The sequence below is a fragment of the Odontesthes bonariensis genome, chromosome 13 (assembly GCF_027942865.1).
Source record: "Odontesthes bonariensis isolate fOdoBon6 chromosome 13, fOdoBon6.hap1, whole genome shotgun sequence".
Classification (NCBI taxonomy): domain Eukaryota; kingdom Metazoa; phylum Chordata; class Actinopteri; order Atheriniformes; family Atherinopsidae; genus Odontesthes; species Odontesthes bonariensis.
The window spans coordinates 27,450,472-27,467,086 of record NC_134518.1 but is presented as its reverse complement, the minus strand read 5'-3'; the positions used below and the strand labels follow the sequence as shown (position 1 = coordinate 27,467,086).

The 16,615-nt window shown below is 39.2% G+C and overlaps 1 protein-coding gene across 2 annotated transcripts in view; it reads left to right on the top strand.

The window, feature by feature from the left end:
• Positions 1-16,615, top strand: part of slit3 (slit homolog 3 (Drosophila)) — a 256,161-nt gene that overhangs the window by 147,597 nt on the left and 91,949 nt on the right. The window contains exons 1-2 of one of the 2 annotated variants that reach the window (XM_075481823.1): positions 4,930-5,010; positions 5,252-5,323. Coding sequence is in view for 1 of the 2 variants with exons in the window: in XM_075481822.1 (XP_075337937.1) it covers positions 5,252-5,323 (72 nt within the window). In the remaining variant the exon portion in view is untranslated. Of the gene's footprint in view, positions 1-4,929; positions 5,011-5,251; positions 5,324-16,615 lie in introns of those variants that run through there. The other variant, XM_075481822.1, reaches the window with a different exon arrangement.

The window sequence follows — 16,615 nt, the reverse complement described above, 5'->3', positions numbered from 1 at the left end:
TGATACCAATCATGTCACTGCTAATCAGGGTGCTTAGTGAACAAAGCTGTCAGGGGAATCCAATCATATCACGATGATGAAATCGTTTACTGTGGTTGAAGATGGAAGATGAAGCACATGGCCACCAATATGAATCCAGTAGTTATTCTCAATACTGAGAAAATTTCTGATGTTATGCTTCTGGGGGAAATGTTCTCAAAGTCATCAAGAAAACAGTCCTATAGAGTTAAATGCAGCTGAGGAGCTGAAGATATTTTACCGATCGTCCAAGAGTTCTTGGACAAATGTGTGTATGCAATTTAAAAAAAAAAATGGTCAAAATGGTCCATACAATAAAATTAAACATTTGGGTTTTTCTTATTTGTGCCATTAATTTTTATATATTTGCATCAATTAACAGCAAACGCCTTCTCAGGTCACTTTAAAAAGAAAGCAAACCAGCTCCAATTTAAGTCCTCTGTCTGCCACTTCTACAGTGTGAGGTCTCATACACCATTTTAAGAAGTCAATTTCCCAAATGTCCCCCAAAATGGGTGTTTCAGGTTTCAGAGCAAAATACCGCCCAGATCTTTTTTTTTTTTTAATCTTTAGCTTTAATTGAAATAATCTGTTGCTGTCCACAGCCGCCTTTACGGAAGAGATCTTTCCTGGCATTGCCATAGATGCCTCGGAGAAAATAGGACAGAATTTGGCACCAAGTTCACTTCACTGCACAATACCTAGCATTGAAGTGAATTATGGTATGGAAGAAACATGGCGTGTCACCTCCAAATATCTTTTCTAATGATAATTTTTCATTGAAATATAGACAATATGGTAATCAGAATAATTAGACTACATGGCAAATGGTCGTTCACTTTTCCTCTTCACTTCCCACACGTATCAGGTTCATGTTTGGACACTCAAATAGGTAATTCAATCATTTTATATGATCCAAATTTAACATGGAAACTCTCATGAAAAGTTGTGAGGCCTTTGAGGGTTGTGCATTAGGAAAGGCATCAGTAAGAAGTCTAATATTTTCACAGATTTGATTTAATAGTTTAAGTTTAAAAAGCAATCAAAATGCACTGCATGAAAAGGAGTCTTAGGAGTCTAAGACTCTGTTTACATTAATTCATTTCACCATTTCTTCGTGTCGGCGTCTTGCAAACTATTTACATTTACACACAAAGTTGCTGTCCTCTCAATAAAAGCCTAACTGTTTACTCTGAAACGGGGATCGGCTGATTCGCTAGTCACATGACTAATCAGCCATCACATCACATGATCGCCCTTGCATCTGGAGCATGCGCAACTGCTTAGAAAACACGACCTACAGGTGCATATTGCCTTACACACATGACGAATGATGAGAGAGACACTTGGACAGGAAAGTCCAAAGGCATTTGCAGTTTTCCGTAGTCTCCCTTCATCACTCAAGTAGTATAAGGTGCAAGCAACCTTGGTAAAAACGTTGATGGGCCGTCTCATTCTTGTTGTTTTCTTTTCCACCTGTGGACGTAGTCGCTTGGACAGATTTATCAGGGCTGCTCTGGACATTCGAAAGTTCTCGCGCCATTCTTTGGCGACAACAACTTGGTCCACGAAATTGTCCCACCATGCGCTGCTTCTTCCCGGTCTAACCCAAAAGCGGCGCTCCATGTACGGCTTGCACTGCGGATCCTCGTTTCTCACTGTTTACAACTGCTAAAATCAGCATCGTATGCGAATGTTTACGTGGGCTCCGGCGTCTTTGAATCCTTCCACCTATGAAGTCGTATTCCAGTATTTTAATGTAAATGGACAGTGCATCCGCAATAGAAACGATATAGAAACAGATTAGTATAAATGGCACCTAAGTTTTTGGCAATCTAAAAGGAGAGGCACACGACTAAAGTTAATGCTTTGGTAGGCTGGTAAAATGTCTCCCCCTGCACTACTTGGAGAACAGTTGACAAAAATAAGGTGATTCATCAGGAAATATAAACATGAAATGATTTGGATAATTCTACTTAACATTAATTTTTGGTTTTAACTATATCTATTAAAGGCTGCTACTCATAGCTCTGAGCTAAGACAGCTAAAACAGGAGAATGATTGTTCCTTCATTCTGTTGAAAAGTGATATCTGAACTTCAATCTCTTGTATGACGTGTTTTGTTATCTCAGTCATCATTATGCCTCACTTTGTTGATCCTACCTTTGTGAACAGAGAATTCTCAATATACATTATTAACCCGACACCTCATACGCTACCCTTCTCTAAAAAGAAAAGTACTGAAAACAAAAAGGCTTTAGCAGCTACAGCCAACCTCAGCGGAGCCATTCATCTCCATATGGCAGATCAGGCTGTGTGCCAGTTTGCCTGTCTAAAAAAAAGCCTTTTAATTACATAAAACACAAACATGGCATAGCCATATGCTCATGATTCCCAGACTCACTGTATTTTAGTCTTTTAGCAGATGCTCACACTCAACTCTCCTTCAACAAGTGGAAACAAAAGAAGAAAACATCTCAGATTCAAAGTAGGACAAGAGCACAAATCCTACCAAACTATTTATCAGATAAAGCAGAACTGTTTAGTGCCCCACACTGCTGATCCTAACAATCTAAACATATTGTGCTGAATTAATGTCGGGATGGTAACGTGTTGATCAAATTCTCTCCAAATAACCCCCAAAGTGTAATCGCATTGCATCAAAGCAAATCAAAACATTTCGTCAGTTTAAAAAAAAAACATTTGGAGCATTGAAAGTAATTGTGTCGCAAGCTAAACCCAGCCTGTTTCGTAGAGTTGGTTTGACGTTTACTCTCATGAGTCCAAACCAAGTTCATTTCAAATGTTACAAGAAGCTGCTCCTTATCAAGCAGACATGAAGTGCTTTAAGAGTATGATTCTCAAAAAAAGAAATGAGAAAGAGAAAATCTCAGTTTTCTCTGTTTGGTGAAAGTAGTGCATATGTCTTCAGTGTTAGTTTTCATTCTCCTGTGGTATCGATGTACAGTATACACTAAACATTTCAATGTCTGTTTCCCACAGTTGTCTTGCTTTAAATCACTGTATTGGTGCTTTTCTTTGGTCACCTTTCTGTTTAAAATGCAGACACACTCATTCCTACACCCACACTGTGAACACACAAGCATAAAAACAAACCAAATATCCTGCCTCTGAAGCTCTGATGTAATTCATCCTGCCTTCACAGAACACCAGCTTCTGCTTTGGGAAGAACTTTCTTCAGGGTTTAAAGCTGACATGACTGACATAACAGGTGCTGCAGTGTTTGAAGCAGGCACCAGGGCTCAATAGAAAAAAGAGAGATTTTTAAAGGTTGATAAAAGAAAACTAGGAGTAGAAATGGATTAGCAATGGATAGATGGAGTGTGAGAAGAGAAAAGGTGAAGGGGAATCAAAGATGAGGAGAGAGGACACTAGAGAAAAAGGATTATAAATGGAGAGGTAGTGAGGACATGAAAAATGGAGGTGAATGCTCAGATATGAGGGGAGAAACAAAAAGACGGAAGTCAAAGAAAAAGGGATTAACAATGAAAGGATCAAGTGAAAGAGGAAGATTAAGGTAGTCCGATACACCTTTATGTTCTTAAGAGTATACAGTAACTGCAAAAGCTCTGATTGTGTCAATCCTGTCAGTTTGTTTGTCTTTGAATGTTTCTCCCTCATTGATTCAGTGAGTTTCTGCTTGTGTGTATCCTTTGAATGTGTGAGTATCTATAACAGGCCTTCTGTCACTCATTTTTCTGAAAAGAGATACAAAACAAAGAAAATGTTGAAATATATGCACTTTGTCCATTTTCATCTCCTCCATCTGCCCTTCTCCAGAAGAAGAAACAAAAGGTCAACCTATTCACGAGAGTAAAAAATCACTCTTGACATTTCTAGAAAGTCTGGATAAATCTGGTCTTAATGCAACATGCACAATGCATATGCTTCATCAACTGGCAAATAAGCCCACATTTTGAGGTTGGTTGGCTGTGGATTTTGTTAATTAGTTCTGCCGTGGACACTGCACTTTCAATTTTGTGAGTCCCATGTGAGACCCTGAGTAATCTGATTAGGTTTAGTAAAAAATGATGGTTTTACAGCCATAAAACCACAGCATAAACGTTGGGAGAAACAGCCACTTCTTTTTCTGGCTTGAAAACGATGAGACTCTACGTATCCATGACTGAGATACTCAGAGATTATACATGTTCTGTGGTTTCCAGAAAAGGGGAACCAGCGATATTTTACTCCGGTGAATGGCAGGAGAGGTAGGAGGGACAGATGGATGGATGGGTGGATGGAAGTAATGGAAGTAACGAGGGAGGAGTGGAAGTTCAGGGTTGTTGGGTTCATGAGAGGTGGATGGGGAGGGGGGTTGAATACCTAGAGCTGAGCAAATTAAAGTAAAAGTAGAGGATGGATGGCAGTGGGGTACAGGGTGCATCTGGGAGTCCAGCAAACAAGTCGTTGAGCAAGCCAAGGGAGGAGGGGGGAGGAGAACGGGAACGAGAAACAGAGTCGTGACTGTAGGTTGATTTACGGAGGCTTTCCTTTTAATGAAATTGTTTCAGTGACAGAGCCGGTAAAAGGCCCTTAATGGATTGGCTGGCCTAATGTAATGAAATTACTCTGTCTTTCACTACAGAGAGAGGGAAAAAAAGAATAAAAGAGAACATGGGGAGGAGGGAGAGGAGGAGGAGGATGGGAGAGGAGAAATGCAATTAATATTTACAGAACAGACAAGCAGGGTGGGCTTTAGTGGCAACGGCTCGCTCGCTCTCTTCTTCCCTGTGTCTACCTCCCTCTGCCCTCTCTCTCCTGGTGGCCAGTGTGTGCCGGGCGTGCGGCAGGGGAGGGAGGTGATAGGCTGACGGCAGGCAGGCCACTTCAGCGCACCGGTCTTCTCTCTCGCACTTTCCTTTTCCTCTCCTCTTCTCCTCTGGGCTGGTCACATCTCTGCTGAGGTGAGACGCTTCACCTCTGCCTGCGTGCTCTCGTCTGGACTAGTTTTCCTAAGAGTGTGTTTGGGTGAGTGTGCGTGTGTGTAAAATTTACCGCCAGTGTTTCTTACCTGCTACTTTAAGCCCAATGCTGGGGTATCACCTTGCACACATACCCACTTACACACACTCACACGCAGCCTCTTGTTTTAGTCCCTCCCCCAGCTGAGCAGACCTTGTAGACTTGCGCCTGACTCTCTCCCATCTCTCTCTCATCTCTGTGTGTGTGTGTGTGTGTGTCTGCGGGTGTGTTTGTGTGCGTTGTGCAGGCAGCTGGACAGCAACCACATCAGCTGCATCGAAGATGGAGCTTTCCGAGCGCTGCGCGATCTGGAGATTCTGTAAGTAGAGAAAAACCTGCTCCTCCTCCTCCTCCTCCTCCTCATATCAGTTCATTCTCTTCATTTCTCCCCTTTTTTAAATGTTGTCTGTGAAGCAGGGCTCTGTCCTGCACTCTCTTCATCTCATTATCTTTGTTTAGCCTTCTTTTTCCTTTCATGTTAAATCTTCCCTCTCTTCTCCTCTCCTCCTCCTCTCCTCCTCCTTGTGCTTCATCCCTTATTTTTTATCTTAATATACTTTTACACCCCATCCTTTTGTCTTTTGTGTATACACATCTGCACTAAGTCTTCAAAAGATTTAACTTAGATGTTTTTATGTTTTGAAATAGTCCTTAGTGATAACCTTAAATGACGTTGTGAGATGTATATGTAGTGCGAGTTGCTTGTTATGGATGAACCGTAACATACCTGTTCATTCACCAGCAAATGCTAAGTCTTTGACTTCCAATACTGCAATACGCATTCACACAAACAATATGAATGGGAGCACAGTGTATCTGCCACTTGCTGTGTTTTGGATTTTCATGTGGGCGATTCCCCCCTGTATTTTAGGATGTGTTAATGTTTTCACACATTTGCTCCTAGTTGTGTAAGTGATAGAACATGTGCGTGTGCATTTGGTTGAGCTTATGCGTATCTGATCCATTCACATTTAGAGATGCTCAAATGTCACTATGCTCAGATGTGGTGACTGGCGACTGTGTCGTGACAGGTGTCTACTTTTTTTAAATCACTTGAATGTGTGTGCTTGCGTCTGCGTGTGCATTACTGTGCATGAACATGAGTGGTGGGATTTTGCTCATGCAAAGAAAAAAAATGCTGTGCTTTGTTCCCTGAAAAAGGGAGTTGTTAAAGAATATATAGTCCCCAATATTTGTTTTTTCTAAAACAAAAGCTTGCAGTACCCTAAGGTTTCAAGTTTCTGAAAAACAGAGCAAAGTTTACAAAGGTTATTTCACTGGTTGGCACAGACCCGATTGATTAATTTGTCTGCAGTGTTGTTGGCTGTGTGCTCCTATCAAGCTGCATGGTTCTGAAAGGTGAAAAGGTTTTTTTTCCTGATTCTGTTTTATATGAGGTAAACTATTTAGCAAATCAGGCAGGGTAAAAGAGAGATAAAAAAAAACATGAAGACATACTGAAGAAGAGAAAAGAAGAGAAAACAGCCGAGGAAAAGATGGGATCATAAAAGAAATTAAACAATATAACCCGAGGAAAGAGAATCAGCCTGTCCATTCAACCTTTGTTACACAGCACAGGGTTAATGTATGGAAAATGTCAACGAGCAGACATGGTTAAGGTCTGATAGAGCTGGAGAAGTAAATATATGAATACAGAATGTGCTCAAATGTGCACAGAAGCAGGATGTTGTAGATTGTTATAGAATTCAACATATTGTGGCAATAATCAAATATTTTATTCAACAAAAGAAAAATGAACAACAGTTATCTCATTAGCTACTTCTGGACGATATCTGCCTCATTATCACATAAAGATCCAATGTAGCAAGGCACATTTTAGACAGTTCATTGAAAGGAAAAACTGTTGTATAAAATGGATAAAGGCTTTGCTGAGGGCATGACCAAGAAAATGATAGATAAATATTGATATTTTACTGAAAAAAAATCCATTTTATACACGTTTTCTTACGAGCTAAATGTGAAGTGGTACAAGAACATTTTCAATCCTACTTCATTACTACCACTTTATTCTTTCCTCCCATTTAAGAACTTGCAGCTAAATGTTCAGAATAAAAGTATTGCAGTGTAGGGCTGGAGAGATTCCTAACAGGACCATGCACATCTTGATTTGTATCTTGCTGTAGTTGATGTAGTTGTTCTGGTGCTGCTTAATACCTGTACATGAATAGTTATTAAAGAGCGCACAGTAGTAAATGGTTAAATAAGAGGCAGCTTAAACGGTAGATCTCATCCAGCTCATAATCAAATCTAATCACATCTCCTATTGGTAATGAAATAAATGCTAAGAGTTGTTTTTAAATCTTGTGTCATACAGCATTGTAGATTTTTATTCCAGCTGTCACGAATCCTTGATCTCCATGTTTTATTTCCCTTTACAAAAGTTGGCTTTTTTAATTCCCTCCCCACTCTTTTTGCTCAGCGCACAATGAAAGTGATAGGGGGCAGATAGAGGGGGATCAGCAGTGCGAGATACAACATATTAGCAATTCATAAGTCTCTGACAGCTGAGTGCTCGGCAGGATTTACAATTCACTGTAAATACACAGCCTTTCCCATTCACAGCAGACAGCATGACAGCACACAATATATTCACTGAATGTGACGTTTTAATAAAGGCAGGTGTGTGTGTCAGGGCTTATGTGTTTGCACGCGCAAGGGTTTTTTGGTGATGTGTATAGGGCATGAATGACTGTATGCAATTCTGCCGCGGGAATGATCTTCATTTTCACCATCTGATCACACACACACTCTCACACACGTACACACAGATGTATATGTATTCACACATATTCAGACACACACAAACACAGACGCAGCCCCATCTGTTCAGTTCTTAGGGGCTGATTTCGTGACCGCAGTACAAAATGGGATGATAGAGATAGCAGTGATTGGAGGTCATGTGATTGCACCATCAGGTAGGTGTGTGTGTGTGTGTGTGTGTGTGTGTGTGTGTGTGTGTGTGTGTGTGTGTGTGTGTGTGTGTGTGTGTGTTTGTGTGTGAGCATCATGTTGTTCTTCTGTCTTTGAGAGGACCAGTTTGAGTTAAAGACCTTAAGGGTGAGGAAACCTTTGGGAAGCATCAGCTCTCCCCTTTTTTTTCAGTGTTTTTACTTGTTTGATTGTTTTTGTTTTGTGATTAAAAAAAAAAAGAATGTGAAAAACCTAGATAGGTTCACAGTGTGCAAAGACTCAAAAATGTTGCTTTTATTATGATTTCCCTATTCAATACAGCTTAAGTTTTGATTTGCCAGAACGTAACTATCCCACGTCTTCGTATGCATTCCTATGTGATGGCGTCCACTTTCCACATCTCGCTGGTGTTTACTGGGCCACAAACGCTTTTGAGGAGAAAGGAGGCAATTACAGGATGTGCTAATTGAATCCTTTTCTCACAATCTTGATGCAACAGAACATTGGTTCGAGACTCGTCCTGCACAATATTTTCAACAGTAATTGTACTTTTCTACTGTCCTCTCACTCAGGATTCCTTACTTTTCTACTGCGTTCTCACCTTTGAACGATAAAGGGTGGGAAATAGGAGGGAAAGCTTTAAAATCACATGATTAAAGATATAAATAATGTAGATTTTATGTCAGAAAATAAATACTTAACAGTTACAAAATCAACACGTTTAAAGCTTACAGATTTTGATCTTGTTGCACTGTAATTATCTTCATGTCACGTGAACATTGCACTTAAAAAAAACAACAGTTTCAATCGTTTTTATGTTACCATCTCCCAATTTACAACCATGGATTGTGACGTTACTTCAAATTAGACAAGTGGAAAAGCGTATCTGCCACATGTTTTCTGGTAAGATTGAGTTTTGCTGAGTCACATATCAAATTAAGATGCTTATTTTTAAATGTCACCTCAGTTTGTGACTGGTAGCTTTGACATAGTTTCAGACATCTTATATTTCTTTTATAGATAGAATTAAAGAAGATTTTAGAATAATCATTGAAGTAAAAACATAAAAATATGTTTAATTAATCCTGTTTTGGGGTACTATCTGTGATCAAATGATGATTATGTGAAGTGCAAGATTGTGTAGCTGTATGTGTTTTGCTGTGACAGGATACGTCTGTGTGTCTATGTGTGTATCCCACTGTTGATTGCTTTCCCTTTATCCCTGTGCTTGTGTTTCTGTCAATGCACATACAGTATAGGAGTGAGAGACAGTGATTGGTGCATGGGATTTCTGTTAGTGTGTGGATTGGTGATCAGTTCAATGTGAATGTGTAACCCTTTGTCCGAAATAGCACCAGTATTGTATTAGGCATTATATGTAGGCTACAGACAAATGGATTCGAGTGGTGTATAAATGTTTTGTGTGCCTCAGTCACATGTGTGTATGCTTCATGCTAATTGAAAGAAGCACAGCTCTGTGTGTATGCCACTAATTAATCTCCACTTTAATTAATCATGTCATTTTTAATTAGTCAATGTTTCTTGGTAGACTAGGCTTTATCTGAGCTTAATATGATTCACAGGAGCAGCTTTAACAATTCAAAGCTGAATATTTGGGCGTTTAGCTCATTATAAAAATGCTAAATGGATTTTAGTTTGTTAGTTTCATTAATCTTGTTATAATTGTTCTTTGGAAATAAATAGGTGACAAGTGATGGGATTTTTGTTTTTTAAATTAGACAACATTTTAAAATTGTGGGACATTTGACAAGATCAAATTTGTCAGGGTAAGGAAAAAAAAGACCTGCTACAGAATGTTACATTTTGAGTTTATAGTAATTTCTCTTTGTTAGATTAAAGTAATGTTTATTATGAAATCCAGATTTGAAGACAGGGATATATAGTTAAAGCTTTATGTGGTTTTATTTTTTTCATTGTCTAATCAACAGAATACAAAACCCTAAGAACCTTAAAACACATCCTGTTCTGTTGCACTTCGAGATGTATGCAACACTTTCAGATGAAGATTTCCCAAAGCATCATGAGGAAGAATCTAATAAATACAATAGCAGTGTAGTGAGGTAAACACCTGAAAGTAATCTTAGTGATCCATCGAAGCGTGACAAATGGCTCATTTCTGTCCTGTAAGAGGTGAACACTTTCCATGAAGTGTGGGAAACAGGATGGAATCTCTCTGTCAGAGGATTTTTGCTTCCTGAAGAGGTTTAGGAAGACAGAGTGATATGGCACTTTTACATTTAGCATTTCCTTTCCCTTTATTCACGCAACCTCTGTCTTTTTTTTCTTACTTCCTCCTCTCTGCTCTCTCTTTCATGGTTGCCAGGATGAAAGTGGAGGATTGGTTTTGTAAAAGTGAGGCAGTGCAAGACATGATTTATTTAGACCCAAAGGGATTGTGGTTACTATTTTATCTCTTTTTTGCCAAGAGAGAAAAGAAAGAAGATATGTTTTGGGGAACAGAGGTAAGGGGTGTTTCCAAAACGGAGATGAGCAGAAGGAGGATTTTGAAAGAAAGAAAAGAAAGTAAGGCGTGTGATATTGGTGTTGTAAACACTGCCAGTTTCCTGCACATTATTTATTTATCCACTGTTGGACCCGAGGAGAGAGGGAGGGAGAAACCATGGGATACAGAGGACGAGAAATGAGTTGGAGGGAACAGATAGAGATAAATGTGGACAAAAGGAAGGATAAAAGGCTAAGAGAGAAAAATGGGACAGAAGGAAGACATCAGAGCCATAGACAGACAAAGTAAAACAGATACAGGACAAATACAAACAAGGGCAAACAAAGCGGTGTGACAAAACTAGCCAGTTTGTTGGAGTTAGAAAACAAGATAAGACAAGAGATGTAGGAAACAAAGGTACAAAAGACATCAGAGTGAGACGGAGATGAAATAGGATACAGAAGAGATGGAAGAAACACTGATGTGGCATTAGAGGGTGAAAAAAATGGAAAAGAACTGTGATAGAAAATAGATTGAAAGGATCAGAGTGAGGAGAGCAGAGGGTATTAATTATTGATGGAACAAATGTCTGACTGACTGACTCAATTTGGCCCTTTGTTGTTTCCAGACCACCAGGGCTGTCAGATAGACTCAGAACAACGTTTCTCAAAGTGAGGATGGAGAACCCATCCAGGTTTGCTGGTGTGTTGATTTAAAGCTTTGGTTTAAAAAGCAGACATTACTCTATTGAAGCCAAAAAGTTGGTATTTTATATTTATGCCAGCATTTTTAGTTGTCAAACAAAACTGTGCAAAATCAAGTCACCCCTGTGGACAAGTAAACGAGCTAACACCTCAAATACAGTAATAATTGTCTTTGTAGATAAATACAATAGAAAAACTAGAATCTGTACCCAATGATTTAAAGACACAAGCATCGTATGTTTAATCGTCCCCTGTCAAACATGAGGTCACATGTGTGTTTGAACATAAGCCTGTAAATGGCTCATGATAGACCGCTCATCTTGCAAATTATTGCTGTGGCTTTGAGTTCAACTTGATCTCAGATGCAGCCACTTTCCGCAGCTGTATAATAAAGACCCGACTCTAACACTTCCAGGATAAAAAAAGATAAATAGTTAAATTCGCACACTTTGGTGGTTTTAGGTAAGCTTTCACGGCCTGAAAATTAGAGGACTTTTTGAAACCTGAAGCAAACAAGTTGGATTCACTGTTTTTAAGTGTCACTTTCTTGCCATTTAATATAACTCAAGGCAACACACTAGGTGGGGAATGAAGAAAAAACTCATGCAGTATGTCTTGACATCAAGCATCAAGGTTGCCCTTTAGCGTGGTGTCTGCTCTGCAGGGATCCTCCTGAAAGGTATGAACGATCAGCCCAGTATATCTGAGACAGTGATGGATTCATATAGTAGAATTCCCCAGAGCACGATTAATGTGTTAGTGTGCCTTTTTTGTGGAGACAGGGAAAGTCAAGGAAAGGGGGAGAATGAAGCCCTTGTGACTTTCATACATGACAGAGAAGTTTGTATCCCATTTCAGGTCTAAAATTGGGCTTAAAAACATGAATGAATATTTAAGCTACACGAACAGCTATCATTTTAGACTTCATTTTAGACAGTATGGTTGACTGATGGATTTCAGTGGTTGACTGGCCACAAAAGCAAAGGATATAACGGCAACCAAGGTGGAATTTAATCACTCCCTCTATATAGTGCAGTCATGGCCGCACAATTTTCAATTCAATAGGGATCCACAATAGCGATGCTCCATAGTGACCAGAGTGGAGCAATTTGTTGTCAAGAAAAAACATAATTATTCTGTTCCTCTGTAGGGGTGGGTATTGGCAAAGAAGTCACGATTCGATTCGAATCACGATTCACATGCCACGATGCGATACTATCACGATGCATCACGATACTTGAATTATTGCGATACATCGTGATGTATTGCAATATTTTCACTGAACATACTTAAAAAAAAAATACTGCCATTACCAGTGGCTGACTCAAAACAAATCAATTCATAACTGTATTTATTGAAACAACTTTTGGAGGTATTGCCATTAAAACAAATATTACTGGACACAAATATTACTATTACTGGACACACTCATCACAAAAAGTGCATAGGATTTATAAAACTTAAAATAACAAAATAGGGATGATCAGTACAGACAAAAAAAGTGCATAGGCTTTATAAAACTATAAAAAAATAAAATAAATATTGCAAACATCCCTTGCAGCGAAATGCATCAATTGCATGTGTCCACTCAAAAAACAAATGAACAAGTGATGAACTAGTAATAAGTACAAAGGCAAAGGATTTTTTTACCTGTAGCTTCACCTCCTCATACATCTGTGGGACCATTACTTCAGTGAATTGTTTTCTGCTCGGGATCACATAACGAGGCTCCAGTGTGCTTAGCATTTTTTTGAAGCCAGTGTTCTCTACCACGCTAAACGGCCGCAAATCCTGGCAAATAAACTCGGTGATGGACTCTATGATCTTCTTGGCGCGTGTAGATGAAGGGGCTAGCTTGCAATCTAATGTTGTTTGTCTAATCAGTGGTTGCGGCGCTGGCTGCTCTTGTTTGTCTGGATGGTGCCTCTGCATGTGTGCCTTTAAGTTTGTTGTGTTCCCACAGTATTTCATTGCCGTGTAACAGTGTCTGCAAATTGCGTTTGTCATGTCGATTTCTTGTTTACCTTCTTTGTTTTTGAAGCCAAAATGCGCCCAAACATCAGATTTGAAATGTGATGGAGCCGGACGAAAGCCCCCCAAATTTTTTTTTTTTAAATTAAAAAAATAATAATAATGAAAAAAAAAAAAAAAAAAATCTACTTGATACTTGACGTCAAGAATCGATGCAGTAGATCGCGAAAATTAGAATTGCGATGCATCGTCATGACGATTATTTTGCACACCCCTATTCCTCTGTGTTACTTCTGAGGTGGTTGGAGGTATGCCCTGATCAGAATGTATGGGATCTGTCAGACTTCCAGATCCAAACTGATAAACGGGTGATCAGGGTTGGGGAGTAACGGATTACATGTAACGGCGTTACGGTAAAAGGATACAAAATAAAAGTAACTGTAATCCGTTACAGTACAAGCAAAAACGATGTACTCAGATTACAGTTACATTCAGTGAGAATGGGGGTTACTTAACAGGATTACAATTTGTGCGAGGTTGCAGTGACAGAAGTACAGAGCGGCAGGGTCGGACTGGGGAAAAAAATCGGCCCCCCCTCAGTATTAATTAGTATCTCCAATCTAATTAAATAAAAATAAAAAAATGAGCACAGACCGCTCATACAGTCAATGGCATGTACCCATAGAAAAAATACACACTCACACACACGTCACACAACCTGACTATCGACTGCTAACAACCATGATCAGTAACCCACACAAACCCAGACACATAATGGCTCGGCGGCCAGCAATCGGATAAACCAATGAAGTGAATCAATCCTGTGAAAGAATGAAAACAAGTGAATGAAACCTGCACTCACCCATTATGAAGTTAACTCTGCCAGCCCCATACTCTTGCCCCTGCTCAGCCAACTCCTTGACGTCGGGTATGGTTGGTAACATTACGGCGGCTAGCATTAGCAACGAGGCTGCTAGGCTTGCTAAATCGGTAAGCATTAGGCTACTGAAGAAAGCTAGTCTTTTTAGCTACGTTATATTATCATCTTTCTTCTAGGCTATAAGTTAACCTTCGTTTACGGCCACTGGACCTAACCTGACGCGCTAGCTGTCAAATCACCTGGAAGTTTTCACCGGAAGTACTGGCGCACACACAAGCAAGGGTGTGCAAAGAAAAATAAAATGTGATGTAAAAGTCTTACTTTGCTTATTTATTACTAAAGTAGAGCACTTCATTGTCATTGCACATGTATTAATGAAATGCAGTTTGGCATCTTATCAAGTGTAACGCGTGCAGATTGTATAGCATGCAGTATTTAGAGATAAAATGCAGTTATTTACAGCTAGTGTAAGGAAAGATGGTTAATAGATATGTGCAGAATAGATCAATTACCTAGGGGAAATGCATGTATGTGCAGAGAATGTATAATGTAGTTATGGCAGTACAATGAAAAGAAAAATATCATGGTATAAATAAATGTGATAAATACAGATGGAATCATACAGATAATATACAGATTATCCTATACCATAAATAGGTAAAAGTAATCCAAAAGTAATTAGTTACATTACTTTTTTTAAGTAATCCAAAAAGTTACACTACAATTACATTTTAAACAAGGTAACTTGTAACTGTAACGGATTACATTTTTAAAGTAACTTCCCCAACACTGCGGGTGATGAGCCTTGTGGTGTTTCGGCAAACTGCAGAAGGAATGACCCCTAGACTAGGGAAGTACCTCTGGAAGATTCCTCTCAACAGATTTGGATTTCTGTCGAGAGAAACAGGGTCTCAGTCATAGGAACAGCTAAGATACAGCGTAGAACCCTCAGGCTCCTAGGCTTCTCATTTTGGACTCGTGCTTGAAAGGGCAATCACCTACATGGGGACAAAGGTGAAGTAGTTTTTAGGCTTCATTTCCAAGGTTGATCACTCCAAAAAGTAAAGAAAAATCTGCAAAAGTGAAATATATTTTCACAGGCTGCTCACACTCAACCTTCTGTCCTCAACATGAATCACAGTTAGTATGACTATGAAAATATAGTGAGGGTTTGGCCACAAGGAATTATGGGATTTCCTTTCATATAGGATGATCCAATGCTCCTATCCTAAAAGAGATAGTAAATTCAGCATCGAAGCTCCTGTACTTAGCATTAGAGGAGTTCAAGGCTCATCTCATGGCGTCCACTTAAAGGCTTATAGCTAATTTCACTCAGTTAGAAACCTTGCAAAGCAAAAAAGGACTATTCGACCAGACATCAGGTTAAACTTCTTTTATGGTTTCTAATATGGGTTTGGTTACTTTTTGATACTTAAGGCTGTGAAAAGATCATATCAGTAGAACAATATGTAGCTGACAACACCTCTTGTACTGCAAACAGCCCTTTCAGCTCATGTTGTTAAATCTGGATTTACTGTTTGATGTACAAGACAAGTTCATTTATTGACACCCATGCTCATGCTGTATGATGCCCAGGGTGGAAATAAGCTTTGATCAAGTATGGAATACTGAAGAGCCACAACAAGTATTCTTCAAAATCCTCTGAAAACAGTGTCTGAAATCTTGTCTCCATCACCTGTGATCACTGAAACAGACTCAAACTAGGCTCATCATCATTTAATTTTTTATCCTGAACAGAATGCTTGCTGGGGTGGCCCTATCACTTTAGTCATTAAACATCTATCACAATCAATTAGTGCTGCGCAATAATTCTAAACAAGTGATCTTCCTGGTGAGTGTTACTGGTGCATGACAATGAGCTTTGTAGTGGTAACATTAGAAAAATAAGATTAATCTTAAAGGCTCGACAGTTCCTTTCATCTCAATACAAGCTTTTTAAGGCATCTGTTTGATGTTGGTAAAGCATATAAACAAATTTTACAACCTCGTACTAGTTAATCTTCTGATTATTAGAAACAATAATGAAACAGATTGTTTGAGTATCTTTTAAAAAGGTTCCGTCCTTTTTTGATTTGCATGTCTTGTCTTGACATACAGCTAATAAACGTCCTACTAATATTACCCTTTCATGTTTTGATAGTCAAAGTCACAGGAAAGTGGAACGTAACTTTTCTTCAATACATGACTGAGGAGAGCGCCATGATCATTAAACTCAACAAACGCACTGTCAGCTTTCCTCCTGATACTTTGATTTCACTTTTTCGTGAAAGTCTCTCTCAGTCAAAGCTGTATGCACTCAAACTTGTAAGGCCAATAAACACAGCAGAGTGGAAATGTAATTATGTGATAAACACAGTCTTTATATTTGGCAAAGGAGCAGCTTGATCCACTTCGGTCTGATTCCCAAGAGGGCCTCGTCTTTGCAATCACATCAGCACAGATGGTAGGCATTCCTTCTGCAGGGGCTAATGGCTATGTGTGCCATCATGTGTGTGGTTTTATTCTGCAAGAGCTAATTTACTGCCAAGTGCCAGAACTGAATGCATGTCACCCTTCCTCCACCTTATACTATTCCAATAATTTAATCAATGAGGAATGCAGAATACGACAGAAATGTTGTTTTATCCCCAAAACATGAAG